The sequence below is a fragment of the Tursiops truncatus genome, chromosome 3 (genome assembly GCF_011762595.2).
Source record: "Tursiops truncatus isolate mTurTru1 chromosome 3, mTurTru1.mat.Y, whole genome shotgun sequence".
NCBI classification, from domain to species: domain Eukaryota; kingdom Metazoa; phylum Chordata; class Mammalia; order Artiodactyla; family Delphinidae; genus Tursiops; species Tursiops truncatus.
Window position 1 is genome coordinate 16288449 of NC_047036.1, and position 25595 is coordinate 16314043.

The 25595-nt window shown below is 35.8% G+C and overlaps 1 protein-coding gene across 2 annotated transcripts in view; it reads right to left on the reverse strand.

Moving 5' to 3' along the window:
- The window catches only part of CDH18 (cadherin 18), a 504214-nt gene that overhangs the window by 134137 nt on the left and 344482 nt on the right, over positions 1 to 25595 (reverse strand). For both annotated transcript variants that reach the window (XM_073802032.1, XM_073802033.1), the window contains exon 5: positions 5096 to 5263. In XM_073802032.1, coding sequence (XP_073658133.1) covers positions 5096 to 5263 — 168 coding nt within the window. The remainder of the gene's footprint in view (positions 1 to 5095; positions 5264 to 25595) is intronic.

The following is a 25595-nucleotide window of genomic DNA, read 5'->3' on the forward strand; positions in this document are numbered from 1 at the left end:
TAAATAAAAATAAACAACAAAAATGTGAAACCAGATTAAAACAAATCAACAAAAACTTAGTGTCTTAAATAAAACTTAAAAAAAAGAACAATATAGTAAAAATGTAAAATGAAAAATATTATACCATCCAACTGTTAACTAAAAAAAGGAAAATGAAATATCTGGAATAGTTATATTAATATCAGGTAAATTGGACTTTAAGTTATGAACCATTATTAAAGAGAGATGTTTCACAATGACATACTTTCAAAGAGGAAGATATCATACCTTAAATCTGTGTGCATCTGGTAACATGATTTCAAACTATATCTGACCAAAATAAAACAAAACCAAAAAATACTAATAGAAAATAAAAGAATAAATAGAAAAATCCAGTATCATAATGGGATATAATAACATATATCTCTCAAGAGCTGACAAACAAAACTTCTGTTTGAATACAGAAAATTGCAGTGACATAATGAATAAACTTGAACTAATTTATATATGTAGAAAACTAACCATGAAGCTGTGGAATTTACCTTCTTTTAAATCAAGTATATGCTGACACTTAAAAACACTCTCAAGAAGTTTCAAAATATATGCCTGTAACCATGGTAAAATAAACCAGGTATTTTTTAAAGTATGCTAGAAAAACTCCAACTTGGTGGTAATTGAAATATGCACTTCACATTTTGATGGATCAAAGGAGAAGCTTCCTTGCTTGTTTCTTTTAATTTCTGTTTCAAATAAAATATTAATGCCGAATATATTATATGCCATTTAGATTTGTTCTCATGAAAATGCAAATAATAACTTTAAAACAACGGGCCTTCATCTAAAATATTTTACCATCAACAAAATTACATCAATGTCAATATTTCCATCAGTGGTATTACCTCTTTTACTAACATTAAAGTTACCCACATCAGTTAGTTTTCTCATTCTTAGGTTTATGGGAAATACTGCCATCTACTGAGCTTTTAGGACTTGATCCTCCCAATATTACATTGCACTATATCAACTCGAGTCACAAGCAGGCTAAAGTTGTTGCATGACTTAATTTTGCAATTATTTCAAGTTCTTAGGGGAAGTTTTGTTAAACGATCAAATTTCTACTCTTTGATTATGATTATTTGACATGTCTTCTTCTTGTTTCCCCAGACTGGTTATTTATTCTTTGAGGACAATTCTCAAATACAACTTCCTTTAGGGTATAGAAGGTTTGCTTTATGAGCTTTCATGGAAGTTACTGATATTTATGCACATTTTCTTTACACAGAATAATAGACCTCAGTGACTTTTTATCTGTCTGAGAATCAATTATGGAATAACCATAACATAGTTAAAACCAGAGAAGGAAATAGCAAGAATCTTAAGAAGTAGAATAGATTCCTTTCAATAGAAGAACTTATATTGAGGAACTTACACCTTGAGATATTGTCTCTGAAGAAGAACTGGGCATCCCTTGTGTCCTCTGAGTAAGGATTCAAGGCACAGATGGGCTGATTTGTCCTCTTTCACTGTGAGTCTGACAAGTAGCTCTCTTTCCTAATTCTTCCTGCCCACATGTAGGCATTACTGGAATTGAGCAGTAGCTGTCCTCTTAGTTGGACATGTACCATCCAATCTCTGTTCTCCCCTATAGCCTCCCTGACACTGGCAGCCCTCTTCCACCTGGACTTTCGTTTGCTTTGTATTCCAGGCCACTGAGTTTGCATCTGCCTAGTGTAGAGAGTCTTTGTAAAGCAAATTATTAGTCTAGTTCACCTGTAACTCTCAAATGCTTACTCAAAACCCATTTACCTTAAATTAAGATACACTGATAACTTTAAATTAAGATACAAGATGTAACAAGCTGATTTTCACAGGCTATAGCAAATTGATAGGAAGAGAAAGACATTGTAAAAAATGCTATGAGGGAATATTTTGCAAAGCTTTGTGTGCCAGATGTTTAAACCAGAGTCAGTCAGTTATGGTAAAACATGGCTCTCTCAAGTGAAGGGAAAAAAAAGTCAGAAGAACTGTAAGCTAAACAAAACAAAAACATCTTTAGAGAAACAATTAGACTACTGGGTCCATTTGATGACTGATCTTTATAGAATTTGAACTGTATATAGATTTAATGGTGCATTTCATGGTGCTTCATGAACGCAAGTCCTCATAGTACATCATTTTTTTTTTCCTCCATGCGGTTTGCAAAAGTTTCCGACTATATATCTAGCCACTTGATGAGTTATAATGCTTGTGGGAAAATTAAAGAATACTTTACTGCAAGCTACTCTTGTCATGGTGACACCAAATCATTCTGAAAACAGCAATGTGTTTAGTGCAATATGAGTGCACAATAAAATATCTTTTAAACAAATCAGAGTGTGAGGTTCCAGGTGTGTACTGCCTCTGTTTCAAAACACTAAGAGCATCTCAGCATGTGGCAGGATTGACAGTTGTCAGTCATTCTGCACAGACTGCTACAGACGGAAGACATGTAGATCCCATTGGATATAATGAGTTAATTCAATGAGTGTACGTTTATTCTGTGTCCTTGTCAAGTAAAACAATTGTTTTTTCCTATGAACTGATGCTTCAGCAACTATCATCAATCAAAATAAATTAGGAATATACTTTTCTATATTCATCACCATTACAATTTTCGGTTGATTTCTAAAATCAGTTTTAATGGACTTGTCTATTTAAAAATCAGTTGAGGGAGAGAAGGAGGGAGAGAAAGAATGGGAGATATTATTTGTACCAAGATCAAGCATTTATTGAGCCCCTACTGTGTAGAGTTTGAGTTTTTCACTCTATTATAATAAGGGTTATAATATTAATATCTTTAAAATAGTGGTGGTAGAACCTATTTGAAAATAAGGTAGGTTGAAAATAAGGTTGGTGTTGTAAGTTATAATAAAGTTTATATTCAGCTGAGTTCAACAGCACTTTTCTCATAATGAAATATGTGTATATGTATATTGTGTGGAATAAGGGATAAAATGAATACAAAAGTACACTGTAGGGCTTCCCTGGTGGCACAGTGGTTGAGAGTCCGCCTGCTGATGCAGGGGACACCGGTTCGTGCCCCGGTCCGGGAAGATCTCACATGCCGCGGAGCGGCTGTGCCCGTGAGCCATGGTCGCTAAGCCTGCGGGTCGGGAGCCTGTGCTCCGCAACGGGAGACGCCACAACAGTGAGAGGCCCGCGTACCGCCAAAAAAAAAAAAAAAAAAAAAAAAGTACACTGTAATTTTGTAAAATTACTTGAATTTTTTTTTTTTTTTTTTTTTTTTTTTTGTGGTATGTGGGCCTCTCACTGCTGTAGCCTCTCCCGTTGTGGAGCACAGGCTCCGGACATGCAGGCTCAGCGGCCATGGCTCACGGGCCCAGCCGCTCTAGGACATGTGGGATCTTCCCGGACCGGGGCACGAACCTGTGTCCCCTGCATCAGCAGGCGGACTCCCAACAACTGCGCCACCAGGGAAGCCCTTGAAATTTAATTATACTTCATGGCTTAATAATGTGGACTTATCTATGATTTATAATTTTCTTTCAAACATATTTTCTTCATGGAGCAAAAGCCACATAAAAGAACCAGGTCATATAATCTTATCCTTAGAATCGATATTTTAAAGTAGCTTTACCTAACTATGAATTAGTCCTGAATTTCTTTAACAATGGTCTTTTAACAATAGTAATTTGACAGAGTATTTAAATTCGACTAATTTACTCATTCATTTAGTAGTCATTTATCCAGGGCTGGGCAGTGATCTGAATATTTAAGGTTACAAAGACAAATCAAGCATCATTCTTACTTAGAGGGACTCAAAGTAGGGGAGATATGCACCTATGGAAATAAATATAGCATAAACGTTCATGGGAAAGTGCTATGTAACAGGAAATGAGGGTTAATTAACTCTCTGCTAATTCTGCAACAGAGGTCAGAGAAACTTGTAAGTGGGCTTTTAAACAAAGGAATGTGAGTGTGGAAAATTCTGGGCTGATTTAAGGATGTGCAAACTGTTATATTTTCAGAACAGGCAGTATTCCATCGTGTATGGAGTGTACTGAGAATGATGCTGAGAGATAAGGCTGGGGACAGCCTTTCATACTGACTTGTGGAGAGACTTTATTGACATCCCACGCTGTCTACTTCGTTACAGTTTTTAAACAGCATGTGTAAGTAGGACAGCTCCCCTATAGGACTTTATGATAATTAATGGTTTTTCTATAAAATGTCATCCACAGTTTCTGCCACATTAGAAATACTCAAATATGTTTCCTTCCCTTTCTGAGGGTGTCACAAACACCATTTCATTCTGAGCTCACAGAACTGACACTCTTTCCCCTTGAATTGCCTGATAGTTTGTGCTCTGTATTCACAAGGTTCATATTCTACTTTGAGATCAGACTTTATTATATTAGCCGTACCCTGTGGTTGGATGGCATGTTTGTGTGTGTGTGTATGTGAAAAGTGTTCATTCCTAACCTGCAGGATTTTTCTTTTAATTTCAGTCACAAAGCGTACATTTTTGACTATTTTGCAAGAGTAGAATGCCCATATCAAAATGTATTATGAATATCTCCATGAATTCCTTAGTAACACATAACTACTTCAGCAAATGCAGGATATCATTCTTTAGTACCGTTATCTCATTTTTAGTATTTAACTGTGATGCCAACTGAAATGGATATCTAACACAATAACAATTATCTGCCAGGCTCAGGAGACCACAGATGGAGTGATTTCTTTAGTCTTGTGTATAAAAGGAAGACCATACAAAACAAAATATTCCCAGTTAAGATAATAGTAACATGATATTATATGTTCAAATATAGTTGACCCTTGAACAACATGGAGGTTAGGAGCGTCCAACCTCTATGCTGTCCAAAAATGTGTATAACTTATAGTCGGCCCTTTGTATCCAGGTTCCTCAGTATCTGCAGATACAACCAACCACAGATCTGATCATGTATTCCTGTAGTACTTACTACTGAGAAAAATCCATGTAAAAGTGGATCCTTATAGCTCAAATCTGTGTTGTTCAAGGGTCAACTGTATTTCAATCTGTTTTACATAAATGAATAGTGATAAGTGCAAATCAGAAGAAACAGGTACGTACTTTGAGGAAACCGTGGGGGGTTGTCATTGACATCTGTCAGGGTGATGTTGACCGTGGTGGATCCCGACAGCCCTCCAACTTGCCCAGCCATGTCTTTGGCTTGAATGACCACTGAGTAATGTTCTCTGGCTTCTCTGTCCATATTATGTAAGGCAGTTCTAATAACTCCTGTAATACATATTTTAAACAAAACAGTATGGGTTATACATTAAATGAGAAGCAACAAGGTATCTCTCTCTTTTTTCTTTTTTCTTTTAAGAAAAGTAGTTTTATCTGAAATCCTTTTGAGAGAAAACCAGGCTTCTGAGACAAACAGTACCTTGATAATGTTATTAAAACTGTCTCATCGAAATATTTATTTGTAACCACGCATCCCTAACCAATCTATTAGAGGCAAATGAAGATACCCATCTCTTGGTGGTCCTTGGGGTCACTGGCCTCTAGAGGGCAGCCCTGCAGTCCCTGCTCTTTCCTTCTGTGGGTGGCCTGAATATTTCAAACTCATTCTCCTCACAAGTGTTAACTGAGATGTTTTGAGCAGAGGTTAATTTTCCTCCTTACAGAACAATTTACATAGTTTTCTGACAGGGTTGTCAAAGTTTGATGATGAAAAACAATGGAGGAGTGTAGACACTTGAACAAAGATTACAGGCAGGAGGCATTTTAACATTTATCAAGACTAAGAAACTGACTTTTTGTCAGGAAATAACTACAATAAGAACTAGATCTAAGTACACAAGCAAAATAAAGTGATGAGATTGGTTCCAAAACTTGCATGTAAAAGTCACATTCTTTGTCTTGTAGTACCAAAAAAGACACTTAATGCAGTTTCTCATTAATTAATTAATGCACTTTCTCATTATATTAATTAATTAATTATATTAATTAATTTGTTATAATTAATATAACAAAATGTTATATATCCATATGTAGTTCTGTGTAGGCAAACACACACACGCACACATAAATTAGATAGATTTGTCAATAAAGCCTTACATTTAGAAACTGGAACACATTTTCTAGCAGGTCAAGTTTATGCAAGGACTATCAAATATGTCTTAAAATAAAAAATTGTCCTCATATACATGAGCCATATTAAACATAAGCATATAAATATATAAGCATACATGTGTTTATATTTTATATTCATATAAATGTACAATATAAATATATTTGCTACTCGAAACATAGGTCACCATTTAACAACCACCTTTTTACTTTTATTTAAAATAGTTGGATCATGTCACTTTTGAGAAAGACACCAATGGCTTTAATCAAACTCACACTTGATTAGTTAGCAGCACAATTCACGGGATAGTGCCATTTATAATGACTGCCAACTATAGAGCTTAACAAACACTTTTGCAGACAATATATTGATATAATAGGAGAAAATGGGTTTGTATATCCAAGTGGAAAAGATAGTCTTTTAAAAGTGGAAAGGATTAGTCAATCAGTTGTTTTGAATACAGAACACTTAACCACTTCCTTTTTTTTTTTTCACTGAATTGATTGCACATGCAATGCTCTGAGAGGAGAGCCACAGGCCCCAGGAAAAGAGATCCCCCTACTTTCAAAACTTGTGAACATATAATTGAGGGAATTTAGGAGAACTTTCCTGAAGCTAAATAGGAATGAAAATTATTCTTATCAAAAGAAATTACAATAATATGATAATAAATGATTCATCTAATTCATGCGTATGAAAAAGCCTCAAGCATCCTTACTAAATAGAACATTTTATCACATATGGTAATTATATAAGAAAAAATTAAATTGATGCAGAAAGGAACAAGTTAAGAATTTATGAAAATATTTAATGAAAGAAATGTATATTCTCTGATGTTTGAAAAAAAAATGCCATTCTAAAAAGAATACACTAGAAATGGGACTTGCCTCTGATGTGCAGAAGTATGAGATTACTGTCCAGGATGTTTTACAATGAAATCATTACAGTGATATTTGCAGAATATACATATGTGAAAATAAAATCTGTCATTAAAAAAGTGAAAGATATTTTTATGCAATTTGAATGTTATTCATTTCAGAGGATCAGAGAAGAGGAATTAGCACAACCCCTGTTTTACAGCATGGACTTTAATAATTTCATCGCAATAGCCATTATCTCCCTTCTTTTATAATACTGCTACTCTGACATGAAATGGGAAGAAATTTGTCAGCTAAATTTGCTTATGGAAAGAAAAGAGCATATCCAGAATTGACACATCTTTCTCAGAAACGATTGTTTAAGGGTTCATTTAAACTCTCGGTTCTCTTGAGAAAGGCTCAGTTGCATGTGCTTAGCTATGACCTCCCCTGAGGGCACATAGGTAATTGGGGAATGTTCAGGCAAATTGCCATAGCAACATGATCCCTGTATACAATAATCTTATTCAAACATGTGGCCCAGATGCTTGTAAGTAGGGTAGTCTAGAACACAGCTGATGCACAGTAACATAGTTTTTCCTCTTAAGTAGACTTTATTTTCTAGAGCAGTTTTAGGTACATAGTAAAATTAAGAAAGTACAGACAGTTACCATGTACCCTTTTCCTCCTGACACACACAGCCTCCCCAGCTAGCACCATTCTGTATTAAAATGATGCATTTGTTACAGGTGATGAGCCTACATTGACATGTTCTCACTCAAAGTACATAATTTACATTAGGGATCACTCAGTGTTGTACATTCTATGGGTTTGGACACATGTATAATGATTTGTATCCATCATTGTAGTATTGCACAGAATAATTTAACTGCCCTAAAAATCCTGTCTGTTCCACCTATTCACCCTCCCTCCCCTCAACCTTGGCAACCACTGATCTTTTTACTGTTTCCACATTTTGCCTTTTCCAAAAAGTCATATAACTGTATTCATACAGTGTGCAATTTTTTGCAGATTGGCTTCTTCAATTAGTAAAAGGCATTTAAGGATCCTCCACGTCTTACCATGGCTTGATAGCTCATTTCTTTTTAGTGCTGAATAATATTCCTCTATTTGGATGTGCCACTGTTTATTCATTCACCTACTGAAGGACGTCTTGGTAGCTTTCAAGGTTTGGTGATTATGAATAAAACTGCTATAAACATCTGTGTGCAGGTTTTTGTGTGGACATAAGTTTTCATCTCCTTGATGTAAATATCAAGGAGTGTGATTGCTGGATCTTATGTTAGGACTCTGTTTAGTTTTGTAAGAAACTGCCAAATTGTCTTCCAAAGTGGCTGTACCATTTTGCATCCCCACTAACAATGAATGAATTTTTGTTGCTTCACATTTTTGTCAGGTTTTGGTGTTGTCAGTGTTCAGACTGTCACCATTGTATTAGGTGTATAATGGTATCTCACTGATGTTTTAACTTGCATTTCCTTAATGGCACATAATGATGAAAATTGGTTCATATGTTTATGTCCATATGTATGTCTTCTTTGGTGAGGTATGTTAAGGTCTTTTGTCCATTTTTTAAAATCAGGTTATTTGTTTTCTTATTGTTGAGTTTTAAGAGTTATTTGCATATTTTAAATAACAGTCCCCTACTAATAAGTCTTTTGCAAATACTGTCTCTCAGGCTATTACTTGTCTTCTCATTTTTTTGACAGTGTCTTTCACAGTTTAGAAGTTTTTAATTACTTTGAAATCCATATTATAAATTATTTCTTTCATCAATCACAACTTTTATGTTATACCTAAAGTCACAGCCTAAGATACTTAATGTCATCTAGATTTTCTTCCATGTTGCCTTCTAGGAATTTCATAGTTTTATATTTAGGTCTGTGACACATTTTGAGTGACATTAAGCTAAGAGTGTAATATCTGTGTCATTTTTTTGGCATGTGGCTGTCAATTTGTTTCAGCACCATTTGTGGAAATAACAAATTTTTCTCCATTGTATAATATTTACTTCTTTGTCAAAGGTCAGTTGACTACATGCATGAGAAACAATTTCTGGGCTCTCTAATCTGTTCCATTGGTATATTTGTCTATTCTTTCATCAATACTACACTGCCTTGATTACTATAGCTTTATAGTAAATCTTGAAGTAGGGGACTGTCAGTCTTCTTAATTTGTTCTTCTCCTTTAATATTGTGTTGGCTATTCTGGGTCTTTTGCCTCTACATACAAACTTTAAAACAAGTTTTTCAATGCCTACAAAATAGCTTTTAGGGATTTTGATTGGTATTCCATTGATAAAGTTGAGAAGAACTGACAATATCGAGTTTTACCTATCCATGGACATAAAACATATCTCCATTTATTTAATAATACTTCTTGTTTCTTTCATGAGAGTTTTGTAGTTTTCCTTATATCAATTTCATACCTTTTTTATTAGATTATACCCAAGTATTTCTTTTAGGGGAAGCTAACCTAAATCATCTTGTGTTTTTAACTCAAAGTCAACTTGTTCATTGCTGGCATATATGAAAGAGATTGACTTTTATATATTAACCTTGTATCCTGAAACCTTGCTCTCTCAAGACTGCATCCTTGAAAATAACTCCCACTGTGGGAAATGTGGGCAGAACGCACATTCTAAGGTCAGAGAAGGGGATGCGGATCCTCTGGTTGCCTGGGTCCAGCTTGCTGGTCAACTAGCATTCACATCCTCTGGATGACCTCCCCCAATATCCATAACAACTACTACAGGTGATTCCAGTGTAAGCGGGTCCAAACTATGTTTTGAAAAGCCACAATTAGAAAGACGAAGTTCTGCCATTATGTATTCGTACATTTCTTCACTTTTTATTGCCATCTTGTCATGTCAATAAAAGCATGTATGAGGATATACACATGTGCACAGACAACAAACAATATGCAATAGTAATATACATTTTTCAAAATTGTGAAGCCTAAACTCATGTACAAGACTAGGATAAACTATATTTACACAGTCCAAATAAGAATTAATGTTTTGGTTTTTTGTTTGGCTTTTCTGCCATGTACCCACGGACCCAGTAATTGTAATATAACTTATTTTTGTCTTCCAAATAAACATAATAAGGACTTACCACATGGCCCTTTTATTAAGTAAATTTGTGAAGAAAACAACTCAGAGCAACTAAATTAATCACCATAAATTATTGCATTGTTTGTTTGTTTAAAAACAAAGAAAACTCTTCTCTTTTCAGTAAATGCTAGGTAACTGGTAATGGCATATTCTGAATGTTTGATATCTTCACTAGCAATGTTTACTTCAAAAATTTTAACAGGAATTGTTCCTCTTATTCTCCTGTGATGCTGGGTTGAATCAACAGGATGTCCTTACCCTTGTATCATTTTGTTTTGTTTCTTATTACTTTCCTTTTAAACAATTGTAGGTGCCCCACTGCCTGCAAATTACCTTCTGACTACTGCTTCCCAATCATGTTGCTATGTAGGGGCCTGTAACTGGGAATGACTCGTCTGTGGTCATAAACATTACTCAATGAACCTGACTCACTAACCCACTTTGTGTTTTTCTTTCCTGACTGATGATATTCATATAGAGCAATAGACCCTCCAAAATTTTTTCTTGTACTTTACCCACTAAAAAGTATTTAAGATGGAAATATACAAATCTAGTTGATTAGATAATACCACAGAAGACTTCAAAATAAAACCCCTAATAGTTTGAAACAAATAAACAAGCATGACATTCAAATTCCTACAAAAACCTTCAAGGTACATATATGCATTTATAAGAGGAACTGGTAAATTTTCTTCCAGGTTTTAACTACACATACTCATTTTGGCTCAATTGCTTGTTTTGCCTCTGAATTTGTTCAATCGTTCATTCATTCATTTAAAGTCTATTATGTCATTTTGTAATGTCTATTAAAATGTATTGGAGCCCTAGTGTTTCTCTAATGGGGCACAAGGGCCACTTAACAAAATCACATGAATTGACAATTATCATGCAACTCCAAGGGCACTATTTTAGACCTACTGTATCAGAATCTGGGGAAGTGGGCCCAGCACCAATCAATATTTGTGACAAGTCCCTTCTGTGATTCTCATGAGCAGTCCAATTTGAGATATCCACCTACAGTTGAGAACATATGATATCTGGCCTCAAGGTGGTCATATTTCATTGGAGGAGCTGCTCATTTAAAATAATTAATATGAACACTGAGAGGTTTATAAATGCTTAGAAGTTTCAATTTCTACACGATGACACTTAATATCTTGGCAGTAATAATTCATCTTTCCAACTACCTAATTGTGATGATCTAGGTATCTGGCAGATTTTTTGTTATATATTAAATTGCTATTTGTTTCAACATTTAGTATATTATATGCTACTTCTATTCAACTACACATTATGAATTTTCCCTACTATCTTTGTAAAGGTAATGTGGCTTCCATAAATTCCTGTCTACATTGAAATAAAAAACATTCAGACATTGAATCTATACGTATGCAAAATTACCACTGTTTCAGAAACCTTTTTTCTTCATTTGTCACCAATCCAATGTATATTGAATGTGTCTCTGCTCTGTTTAAAATGTGGAATACAAAGGTATATAGGATAGAGCTTATGACTTTAGAAGGTCATGATTAGAGTGTTTACAGACAGGGAAATAAATATGCAAATATGGAAAGTTAAGTAATACTGCAAATAGATTTTATTAAATGGAAGACAAAACACAGACTTGAAAGGTTTTAGTTATCGAAATGGATGAGCATGACCAAGGAGTACTTTATGGGACAATGACAAGTTTGTAGGATATGAAAGGTAGATGGAGAAGTAGAGAATCCATGGAAAGGAGATCTGACATGAACAAAGGTGTGGATATAGAATGTGCATGGCTGTATCGACCACACTGGCTTCATTGGAAAACAACTGTAGGAGAATAATAGACATTAGGTACTCATTAATATTCTCAGAATATTTCTAGGTTTTGTTCCACAAGTGACTGAAAGTTTGAATAGCTCCACTGATACCCCTGTGGAAAGTCAAGACTGACTATACTTCACTACTGGTAAGTTGTTACAGTCTGTGGTTGGGCAGATGCATGGTTATCTCTATGGATAAATTTAGCACATTTCAGACTCTAAAGCTTCAGTGGATAACTAATTAAACTTCATAATTTTATTTATATTTTCACTATACTATATATTTTATTTTTAAAGAAAAAATATAAGATATATGAAACACTGGCATCCCAGAATTAAAAAAAAAAAACATACTTAACTTCAATCTATGACTCATGGAATTAACAATCCTAAATTTATGAATGTAGACATCTTTATGATTTAGTAGGAAGATTCAATTTTTCCTCCTCTAGATTTTTTTCTTCCTACCATTAAAATGGACAGTGAAGCGTTTTATTTCTGGTGAGCAGAAAAGGATGGCGAGTTCACAGGTTTTGAGTATGGGCTGTGACCTCTTCAGGTATAGGCATGGAAGTATAGGCACTCTCTTCAAGTATATAGCTCATATTTTTTCTCCATATTCTTCATGAGAGAGAAAGCTCAAAGTTTAAATAACTTTCTCCAGATCAGAACTTTGCAGAAGCTGAAATATAACCCAGGACTTCCTGACAGTAAAATCAGAATGCCACAGTGCCGTTAGTTCAAGTAATGAAGTCCTTAACCTTGTAGACCCGTAGGAGTGGCTTGTACTATTGTGAAAGAGAGAGACAGGGAGGGGTGTGTTTGTGGAAGGAGAGAGAGAGAGAGAGAGAGAGATAGAGAGAGGAGAAGAGGAGGTGGAAAGAGGAACAGTATTATAAAAATGGGCATTACCTTCTCTATGGATTTGGGGACAGAGATCAGACAGATTCAAAGAGAATGTAGTTGTGTTTATGCATCAATAAATATGCTTCTGACCTAGAAGGTTTTATTTCAATATTTTTCTCATTTTAGCATTATGCTTAATGTTTATATCTGCTATCAAGGATTCAATGTGATCTACAACTTCCAAACACCAGTCTTTCTAGTCAATATATTTAATAACCACACTGATAAAGTCATAGGTTTGCCAGGGCATTTGTGAAGGCCAAATATTCTATAGACTTGCAGGCTTTCAGCTTAACTACTCCGGTCAGCAAAAGTGTACTGAGACAGCACTGTAGGGAGAAAAATAAATAATAAACTTCAAAAAAGGCTTACCTGGGTGATGAAATTCCAGTGGTGATGATAATGATGATGATAGAACTACTGACAGTTATTAAGTATTTGTTAAGCATAATGAGGAATATTTATGTTAAATCACTAAATCCTCACGCTAAGTCCTCACATCAACTGACTATGGATGCTATTCATATTATCCCCTTTTTGTATCAAAGAGTGATTGCAAGAACAGAAATGTTAAGAAAAGTGCCCAAGGACAGATAGGTATCATACAGTCAGTATTTAATCCATGCAATTAGAATTCACAGCCTGCTGTCACAATCACTACCTTCTGAGCTTCTGATTCCTTGTGAGTAAATTGAGGAAAATACTGCAAAAGAGCCTGAAGTAGATTTTGGGAGAATGTCTGCATCTTAATAACATGGTATCAGAAGAAATCTCTGTTTCTCTTGGCCAGTTTGGGTCCTAGTAGCACTGGAATCAAAGTTCTGATGATAATCAAGGAGATGTCAGGAAAACGGTGGATACAATGGGTAACCAAATGATCTGACTCCAAAAGATGAGGTTTCAGCCTTTTGTTCAACAGGAGAAAGAGTGAGAAACTTAGAAACCTAAGATTCAGCTTGCTGCAAGTGGCCATTATCTATTTATGGTCTCTTTGCAGGGTATCAAATTAACTTTGGCCATTAACTTTGGCTGACCTATGATTGCTTTGACCAATACAGTACAGCAGAAGTGACAGTATAATGATTTCTGCCCTGGACTTAAGAGGATTGGAAGCTTCTATCTTGGTATGTATGAACTCTGAGCCTGCAGATAAGTAGTCTAACTACCCTGCTAGAGACCGCATAGAGAGGCCATGAGATGGAAGGGGCTAGGGATGCATCTGAGCCCAGTTCCCCAGCTCTTCCCACTGAAGCACTAGGCATATTAGTGAACTCATCTTTGAATGAGTGCAGGTGCCAGCTGAGTGCTACCAAGTAACACAGTCAGTGTCGCATGGATCAAGAAATTCCCCAGGGGCTTCCCTGGTGGCGCAGTGGTTGAGAATCTGCCTGCCAATGCAGGGCACACGGGTTCGATCCCTGGTCTGGGAAGATCCCACATGCCGCGGAGCAACTAGGCCCGTGAGCCACAACTACTGAGCCTGCACGTCTGGAGCTTGTGCTCCGCAAAAAGAGAGGCCGGGATAGTGAGAGGCCCGCGCACCGCGATGAAGAGTGGCCCCCGCTTGCCGCAACTAGAAAAAGCCCTCGTACAGAAACAAAGACCCAACACAGCCAAAAAGAAAAAAAAAGAAAAAAGAAAAAAGAAATTCCCCAGATAACTCCTGCTCAACTTCTTGACTTCCAAAATCACTGTTGTTTTGAAAGCTCTGAGTTGGGGTAGCTTGCAATGACATTCAAATTTGGAATACACACACAGACACACACATAGAAATTTGTAAACATACATATATACATATACCTATGTATATACATACACACATATATACACACATATACATACATACATACACGCATATGTACAAACACACACACATATATTCCTCACAGGGAAATAAATGATGGTTGGCATTTTAGATCTACCCTTAACACCATTAAACTAAGACTAGGTATTCCCTAAATACTATATTCTTTTCTCTCTTCCTTACCCGCTCCCTTTCTCTCTCCTTCCTTCCCCTCCTTCTCTTCCTCCCACCCCACCCTTCTCTCCAGAGCTGGAGTGCATGTACACATACTATACAGAAAAGCCTATGTCTAAAGTACTACAGCTATGGTACATGTATACGTATTTCATGAGTTCAGGTAAACATAGTATTTGGAAGATAAAGAGAAGAGGGAAAATAAAATTGACCTTCATATAACTGATGTGTAATGAACACAGGGAATAAAACTTCCTGTAAACACTGAAATTATTAAGATTATTATCATCTGGTAATTTGTACTCTATGGGAGTAAAAAAATTATATATGATATTTTTAATTAAGAGAATTATATATAAATGTAATTTCAAATATTTATAATATCAGATAAAATATTTTATTACAAGATACTGAATCCAGATATACTCTAACTTAAATATAAATGTATTGTCTTGGAAAATAATAATGAAATAATAAGAAAGAAATTTAGAAATCTAGAAGTAGTCAAGTATAATTTTCCCAAAGTAGCTTATTCATGTGGTTTATTAAAAATTTAGGGGCTAAAAATACAAACACAAAAAAGGAATACTAAGTTTATTATGTAGATATTCCTTGTTTAAATATTGATATATTTTTCTATTACTATGTTTATTTTTTCTACGATTTATTTTTTTTTCTCTTTAGTTTTTATCATATGATGGTTAAAATGAATTTAAAAAGGTAAAATGCTTTATATAGGATTTTTTGGGTCACAAATGTTATTTAAGAAATGGTACTTAATATGATTATATCAAAAAACTTTGGAATATTTGTTTTTGAGACAACTATACTTAAAGGCATTTAAATAAGGAAAATACTAAAACATTGCTTTATAAAATGTACATATACAAATGACCAACCAGTTCTATTAGTAATGGTCTAGTTGACAACATAGACCTGTAAGTAAAACAAAATTGACAATTCCTCCTGTAATACCAATTTACCTATTGTGTCATCTGGTTTTTGAATTTTCAAGGAAAGTTTTATTTTTTCACTTAGAGAATGATTTTATTTTACGATGCATTTTATCATAATCTAATAATCTAAGAAGACATTACCATTTGTAATAAGCTGTATATCACAATATGCATGCTATACCTTTGGATATATATGCACATATATTATCTACACGTTATACACATTACATACAGCAAATAGCAGTACTAAACAAACTCATGTGGCCAATCTATAAAACTAGCCTTGAGTTTTCAAGGGTATGCATATAATATGAGTTGTATTTTCTTTGGCACGTAATTTATGGTTGAATCCTGAAGGCACCTGTGTAGAACTCAAGTGACTATTAAGTGTCTTAGAATAAGAATTAGAATGGGGCCAGGATGATTGTAGTACATTCAAGGAGCGGCATAAAAAAGTGCAAATATAATTGAAAAGTATGGTAAAGTTGTCTTTAGGCTTTCAAGAATGCTTATACATTCTTACTGCCTTTGATCTTTTAAAGATAAGTCTAAAGTGAAAATATCAATGAGGTATCACCTCACACCAGTCAGAATGGCCATCGGCAAAAAACCTACAGGGCTTCCCTGGTGGCGCAGTTGTTGAGAGTCCGCCTGCCAATGCAGGGACGCGGGTTTGTGCCCTGGTCCGGGAAGATCCCACATGCCGCAGAGCGGCTCGACCCATGAGCCATGGCCACTGAGCCTGTGCGTCCAGAGCCTGTGCTCCGCAACAGGAGAGGCCACAACAGTGCGAGGCCCGCGTACGGCAAAAAAAAAAAAACCTACAAATAGGGACTTCCCTGGTGGTGCAGTGGGTAAGAATCTGCCTGCCAATGCAGGGCACACGGGTTCAAGCCCTGGCCCAGGAAGATCCCACATGCCACAGAGCAACTAAGCCCATGCACCACAACTACTGAGCCTGTGCTCTAGAGCCCGAGAGCCACAACTACTGAAGCCTGCACGCCTAGAGCCTGTGCTCCACAACAAGAGAAGCCACCGCAATGAGAAGCCCGTGCACCCTAACGAAGAGTAGCCCCCCTTGCTGCAACTAGAGAAAACCTGCATGCAGCAAGGACGACCCAACACAGCCAAAAATAAATAAATAAATAAATAAATAAACAAACCTACAAATAATAAATACTGGAGAGGGTGTGGAGAAAGGGAACCCTCTTGTGCTATTGGTGGGAATGTAAATTGATACAGCCACTATGGAAAACAGTATGGAGGTTCCTTAAAAAACTAAAAGTAGAACTACCATATGACCCAGAAATCTGACTACTGGGCATATACCCTGAGAAAGCCATAATTAAAAAAGATACATGTACCACAATGTTCATTGCAGCACTATTTACAATAGCCAGGGCACGGAAGCAACCTAAATGTCCATCAACAGATGAATGGATAAAGAAGATGTGGTACATATATACAATGGAATATTATTCAGCCATAAAAAGGAACAAAAGTGAGTTATTTGTAATGAAGTGGATGAACCTAGAGTCTATCATTCAGAGTGAAGTAAGTCAGAAAGAGAAAAACAAATACTGTATGCTAACGCACATATATGGAATCCAAGAAAACGGTACTGATGAACCTAGTGGCAGGGCAGGAATAAAGACACAGATGTAGAGAACGGACTTGAGGACACAGTGGGGGAAGGGGAAGCTGGGACAAAGTGAAAGAGTAGCACTGACATATATACACTACCAAATATAAACTAGATAGCTAGTGGGAAGCAGCTGCATAGCACAGGGAGATCAGCTCGGTGCTTTGTGACCACCTAGAGGGGTTGGTTAGGGAGTGTGGGAGGGAAGCTCAAGAGGATGGGTTTATGGGGATACACGTATACTTATAGCTGATTCACTTTGTTGTATAACAGAAACTAACAAAAAATTGTAAAGCAATTATACTCCAATAAAGATATAAAAAAATAATCAAAAAAACAGAAAAAAAAAGTGAAAACATAAAATCAATCATTTAACTATGACAGTTCTTATAATCCACTGGAAATTTAAAAAATGATAAGAGAATAACATGTTTGACAGTATTTGGAGAGAGATTATACTGATAGTATAAATTTGACTAGTAAATAATTCAACTTTAGATGTCTGAGAGTCATTAATTTATAGATACATTTGTTATTAACTAATGAGTGTCCATTGTGGCTTCAGTATCACTGAGAGGCAACATGGTAAGATCATGTGAATAGGGAAACTAATTATGAATATTACTTACAAGCATAGTGGCATGCCACATAAAATAAAAGGAACATTAAGTGGCTCAAAAAAGGTGAAAGTTTTATAGAGTCTCATTCCTGGGAGAGAGGTTTACTCATGTGTTAAAGCCTTATTTGTTCACACTCTTCAAAGGTTCAAGTGAGCAATGACAGTAGCTTGGGAACATTCTTAGCATTTACTAGATGTAAGTATTGCATAAATGAATAATCTGGTACCCTGTTTAACTAGCAGCTAAGTGGTAATAACAGAATGTAGAACGTAGAAGAGTACTACATTCTAAGTTAAGTATTGACAAGATATTTGAGTGCTTGTTGAGTTATGCAAATGTAAAATTCTGGTGTTTTTTTACTGTGTGATAGAAAAATGTCATAGGATTCATTACTATTTGATAACCCAAGGCACAGAAGGTGGATGCATCAATATATGAACAGATTTTTGTTCCTTTGATGAAGAGAGTGAGTAGAAAGCCCTTAACCCTGGAAAGATTAACTGGAAATGATTATTCTTATATGATTTGTCAAGTGGGGCTTTTAATCAGTATGTGAATATTTTTCTAGAAAAGGATTTCTAAGAAAGAAAAAAGGAGCTGAGGAGCAAACCTTGAAGACAACTACGGAAAGAGAAGGAATGACTGGAAACTGATAAATATGTCATTCTGTTGATTTCTGAGAATACTGAATAATTTAATATGTTGCTCAAAAAAGGAATTTGCATTTAAAAATTATCAAAAATCGAATCCATGGTAGAAAAATTCAAAAGTCATTATCTTGCCTATGATGAATAGAGATGTGAAACACCAAACAGTAAAATCAGACAGATCAAATAGAAAGTTTCATTAAAATGTTAACTTTTACTTTGTTTCTCCAGTGATGATAAAATGGTAGATGAGTAGAAGTGAACAGGCATAGGGATTCTTAGATCTCTCCCTGCACTGTGACCAATGTAAACATCTCTGTAATCTTTGCATACCACATGTGATAGTACCTGTCATATAAAAAATGAAAAATGTACCGTCCCCGAATTTCTGCAATTCTTGAAGCCAAATCTCTATAAACAAACAAAAAACAAAAAACCAGTTGTCTATATATAGTATGAAATAGTTGCTGAGGTGGAGATTTAGGTGCAGGATATTAACTAGGGAGCCACTGTGAAGGGAGGGGAGAGGGAGCATGAATGATGAGAGGGGGATATTGGTCCGGGATGTAGGTCTAATGAAGTTTAGGCAAATGTAGCTGGGGTATACTGCCTGTCTGAGTGTCCACCACACTCAGTCACTGGATGAGGGTTATCCCAGAAATGACGTGGCTTCGGCAAGGTGTTTATCAGCACTCGGGATAGATCCTGAAGGAGCTGACAGCTGGGAGTGAGATGCTGAATGTACTCCCCATGCTGGACTGCAAGTCCTTCTTTAAAGGAGACGTGCATCTCTGTCTACCTCACAGTGAACCTACTTTGCTTTCCCTAATTTCAATCCCCTCCACTGAAGATGTAAATGACTAAAAATGCTCCTGTGATCTTCCCTTCAATCCTATCATTGATCCAGTGGAAAATGTCTGTTTTCATCTCATCTGCAGCAAACTGGCCACAGCATACTATTCCTACCTTTCCCAAAGACCTCATTGTCTTGTTTCTCTAAATTTTACCCTCTTATATTCTGTATTGTCATCACATGAATTTATTTCTTATCATTATGCCAATTTACTTATTTTGGCAACTATTTGTTCTTTCCCACTAAACTAAAAGCTCCACAAAGCCAAAGACTTTTGTTCGTTGCGTTTTCATTGCTGTATCCTCATTGCCCTAAAACAATCCCCAACCCATAGCTGTCCTCAATGAATATTTGCTGAATGAATGAAGTGCCACAAAACCCATAGGAATTCATCATAGCATTAAATTTGGGGGTTAGGATAAAACTAAAATTGATATAAAACAAATAAGTTACTAAATTTAATTTATTTCCTTTGGATATTAAATGTATTAGCTTGCTAGGGATTCTGTAATAAAGTACCACAAACTGGGTGGCTTAAAAATGAAGACTCATTGTCTCACAGTTCTGGAAGCTAAAAGTCGGAAATCAAGGTATTGGCAGGATTCGTTCTTCCTGGGGTCTGTTAGGGATGGGTCTGTTCCAGGCCTCTCTCTTTGGCTTGCAGATGACTGTTTTCATGCCCACAATACATTCTTCCTGTATCTTCAAATCATCTTCCCTCTGTGATATCTTTATGTGCAAATTTCTCCATTTTATAAGGACACCAGTCATATTGTATTATGGCTCGCCCTATAACTTCACTTTAACTTGATTACCTCTGCAAAGACCCTATCTACAAATAAGGTCACATTATGAGATCCTGAGGTTTGGAATTCAACATACGAATTGAGGGGGGAGGGGAGTACAATTCAATCCATGACATTTTCTTTGAGCCTGTATTAGGAAACTCTTTAAATAAAATCATAAGAATTACTTTGACCAAAAAGGGACTGGTGAAGGCATCCTAAGAAAAAAACACAAAATATGAAAAAAAAAATTTGTGAAAGAATGCAATGTCACGGAAAAGATGGAGATGGAGAAAGACCTTTGTGTGGGTAGTCTCAGGGATCAAAGACTAGGTATTATACAAATGTATGATCATGAAGAGTGGCTTTGAATTTCTTTATAATGTGAACTGTAAAGAGTCATTCATTCCTTCAACTACTAGTTGTAATAGAGTGTAATAGAGTGCACTAAAATCCAGATACTGTCCTAGGGGCAGACAAAATCACTGCCCTCAAAAAGCTTACATTCTAGAGAAGGTAGATTAGGAAAAAAAAAAACAAAAAACACCAACAAGATAATTATCTATATGATACACAGCAGATTAGGTGGTGTTAAAGGCTAGGGGGGAAAATGAAGCATTTAATTTCGGCTTACAGTTTTAATTAGGACTAAAATAGTGGGATGTTGGAGTTAGCTAGTTCTGGCTCACAAGAGTTGATTGTTAAAATTTTAAGAACTTGGGCACAACTTCTTTGTCCATTCATCTGTTGATGGACATTTAGGTGTTTCCATGTCCTGGCTATTGTAAATAGTGCTGCAATGAACATTGGGGTACATGTCTCTTTTTGAATTATGGTTTTCTCAGTGTATATGCTCAGTAATGGGATTGCTGGGTCATATGGTAGTGGTACATATATACAATGGAATATTGCTCAGCCATAAAAAGGAACGAAACTGAGTTATTTGTAGTGAGGTGGATGGACCTAGAGTCTGTCATACAGAGTGAAGTAAGTCAGAAAGAGAAAAACAAATACCGTATGCTAACTCATATATATGAAAACTAAAAACGTGGTACCGATGAACCTAGTGGCAGGGCAGGAGTAAAGACACAGATGTAGAGAACAGACTTGAGGACACAGAGGGGGAAGGGGAAGCTGTGATGAAGTGAGACACTGACATACATACACTGCCAAATGTAAAATGGGTGGCTAGTGGGAAGCTGCTGTATAGCACAGGGAGATCAGCTCAGTGCTTTGTGACCACCTAGAGGGGTGAGATAGGGAGGGTGGGAGGGAGGCTCAAGAGGGAGGGGATATAGCGATATATGTATACATATGGCTGATTCACTTTGTTGTACAGCAGAAACTGACACAACATTATGAAACAATTATACTCCAGTAAAGATCTGAAAAAAAAAAAGAATTTGTACAGCTGGTTAGTAAATATAGCCATGGCTAATAATTAAATTATATAAATTTACAATTCAACATCATATCTTTAAAAGTATCTGAAAACATCTCTTTCTAAGTGAATTACTATATTTTACTATTATATATACTCTTGTTGTTACCTGTTTATTTTATCTGTGTGGTAGAAATACTACAGAATTATGTACTACTGCTCATCCTTTCCCAACTATATGTTCAGTGGTGTCATCTTGGTAACTTGAAAATCATGGGCAGTGGAAATATTTTTATTATGAAAGTCAGCAAATGCTGACTAAATCAAGGTTTAACCTATTTAGTTAGTGATTGTCTGGACTTGAGAAAGTAAAGGAGAAAGCATAAATAAAACATATTAAACTCGTGTGTAGCTATTACATGCGAATAACACAAAATTTGAAGAAATACTATTCTAACTAATGAAGAAATACTATTCTAACTAATGAAACCTATTGTTCAACTTAGCAGAAAAAAAGTGGCTTATATAATTGATGAAAAACTGAAGTTTTTACAAACATCTTTTATCTACAGGCTAATGTAAACAGAAGTATCAACCAACACCCAAGCTGGAACTAAACTCATTTGTCAATGACCTGAGCAACTTCTTTGCTGAATCAGATAGTAATCAAGCATTTATTTGCAGTAGGATTTAGTCAATATTCATTGGATTGCAACAATAGGTTGTGTGTGGATGAAAGCGTTTGGCAAAAATCAATGCAAGCATTCTGTAAGAATCAATAGGCTATGTGGAATTTATAAGGAGTAGTGTATGCATTATAATTGTTTGTAAATGGGGTGCTACATATCTTTTTTTAATCAGTGAAATTTGTTTATTTACACGTTTACGTATTTTTGGTTGTTCAATATTTACTAGCACACCACTGACGACTAGCGTTAAATAGACTTGACAGAGTTCCAGGCAAAGAGTCACAAGTGCAAATATTCTAATGTGGCTGCTTTCTGGCTTGTTGGAGGGAAACCTCTGAGGCCAGCATCTCTAAAGCAAAAAGAACAAGAAGAAGAGGAGGTGAGATCAGAATGACATTATAGGCCAGATCATTTACAGGCACGTGCATTATTGTAGTGCTTTTGACTTTGGCCATAAAAGAGATGAGAAGACATGGGCAGGTTTTGAGCAAAGGGGTGATGTGATCTGACATATTTTCACATGGCGGTCCAGTGGTTAGGACTCCACATTCTCATTGCCAAGGGCCTGGGTTCAATCCCTGGTCAGGAAACTAAGATCCCGCAAGCTGCGTGCCTCGGCTGAAAAACAAAAACATGTGCTTTGGATGCTGTGTTGGGAATAGACTAGGTGGAACAGGGTGGAATTAAGGAGATGATAGGTGAAGAGGTAATTACAATAAAGTTTGTTAAAACAGAAGTGAGGAGATGTCTTGAAAGTAATGTTTGCTGATGAAATAGATGTGTTGTATCAAAGAAAAATAGAAACAGAGTGTGGTCCAAGCTTTTTGGATGGAGACATAGAAAACGGTTAGAAAAACTGTTTGTGGGGAGGTGGGTGGAGTTTCAGAAAGTGGTTTTGGACATACTCTGTCATATGTGTCTTCAACCTCCGGGGCAGAGCTGTTCAGTTGGCATACAGTATGCTGGTGTTTAGAGAAGCAGTTCAGACTCTCATCATAATGTGGTCAACATAAAAAGAATATCTTTGTACCTCATTAAGACTGATGAGATTAGCAAAGGAATGAGTGTATAAAAGAGGCTCAGATACTGAACACTGCCACATGCCAGTGAGTTTAGGAGAAAAGGTAGAAGCAACACAAAAGCAATGATCCTTGAGACAGGGAGAAAACCAAGAGGGTGTGGCATCCTGGAAAAAGTATTTCAAGAAAGAGAAATGGATCCAGCGTGACAAATGCTGTTGCTAAGTCAAGTACGATGTCAAGGACATCATAATAGGGAATGTGGCAGCCAGACTGAAACTTAACAGTAGATATGAAATGAAGAAAAGCATATGTGAGGCATTTTGAAGGACATTTTTAAGGACAAGATGACTGATCGGAAGTAGGGTGTGAGGGAAAGGAAGTGATTCAGATGACAGTCGGGCATTTGGCTTAAGAACTTGGTCAGCGGGGAATCCCTCTACAAGATTAAGAGTATAAGACAAAGATCAGTGAAGAGAGTGTTAATTCATGGCTCTATTGACTTTTATGTGCTTAAGAACTATCTATGTGAAAAAGACTGATGGGTAGTTGAACACATTGTGTTTGTAGAAAGGTCTGGGTTGGCGAGTCAGGATAATAATGATACTTATAAAGAGATGGTTGGATATAAACTCACTCTTGCCCAACATAATGAAGAGAGTGCCACTTATTATAATTAATGACTTAAATTGCTCTCTATTGAAGCTTTATTCCTTGTATCATGTACTAAAAAATTACCCATCAGGACAGAAAAAATTTACTTAAAAAAAGGCAAATGAGATAAAATCAATGTATCTAATCTTAGTGAATGTCAAACAATAAATGACTATTTTGACTGAAAATATCATTACTTTGTTCCTTCTATAAAATGACTACTGGATGGACAGAATTACCCAAATTAGTCCTTTATGTTAGCAAGGTATAATTCAAGTGTAGTCAGAAAGTATTATAACAGCTTGACTACACTGAACTCTCCTCAACCAGATTTGAAGGATTTTTCTTGCACAATATAAAGATCATTTAGAGATACTTAGAAAAGTACACAACATGCCCCCAAAAGTGGAAGAAAAAAGATTCACAGAAAAAAATAATTTAAGAAGTGGGGAGTAGTTTTTTTTTTTCAGTCACTAATTTAAACCGTCTATCCATAGCCTCCTTCTGCCACTTATTAGTTATCAGTGTGGCCCTTCCTTTGACAAGCTATGTCCTACAAGATATCTGGCAACTAGAACTAATGTAATATATAAAACCTGCCCTGTTGTAGCTTTATATTTTTAATGTCATTTCTAAATTCCCTAAAGTAGCATATAGGCTTAGTATGGATCCATTGTTTCTTATTTTTTTGTTTTGTGCATATGTATGTGTTTTGTCTTTGTTTTGTAGCTAAGAATGTTTGTGTTTTGTGAGGTGGACAAGAATTCTACAGTTTGGATGTGGCTGCTTTCTAATTTTCATATCAAGATCTTTTTTTCACTGAATCACTTGCCGTTCAATATATTTTCATTTTGTCTCTTAGTAGGAAGACCAGGCAGAAAAAGAACCTAAGGCAGCCTAAGAAGTAAGTAGAACAAATACTGTATTAATCAATGTAATATATTACAGACTGAATATAACAATCTGATTTGCTGGAAATATTTGAGAATTCTTCATACAGAGTTATTTAGAATTCGAAGAGTGAGTTATATTAGAGAACAAGAAAATAATCAGACAAGACTACGGAACAAGGATTGAACCAGGAAGAGAATTAACATGGCAAATAATGGCTGAGGAAGAAAGGCTAAATGAGGCATTGATTTCATTATTTACAGACTTTTTCTATTAAAATAAACCCAGAAATCATATCGCTTTTGTTGATTTAGCACTTTTCACTGCTTATTTTAATGCTGTTCACTCTTAAGTTTCCAGAGAACCTATAAATGTCTCTCCAGTGCCTCAAGCACCACTTATCAAAGTTACTGCATGAGCTCACCAAGCAAGGGTTTATACATCTTGCTTTGCAGTATTTCCCTTTCAGAAATAATTCTAAAAGGAATTAACTAAACAGAGAACACCAAATGTGAGTAAAGGTAAGTCATAAGCCTGAGATATTTCATGCATATGGACAATTGAGAAGGTGTATTAAGTAGGAATTTTGACATATTTGACATTAGTTCAGAAGCAGTAGCATAATATATATATAAACATAACTCGTTCCAATTTTACTCCTTCACTATG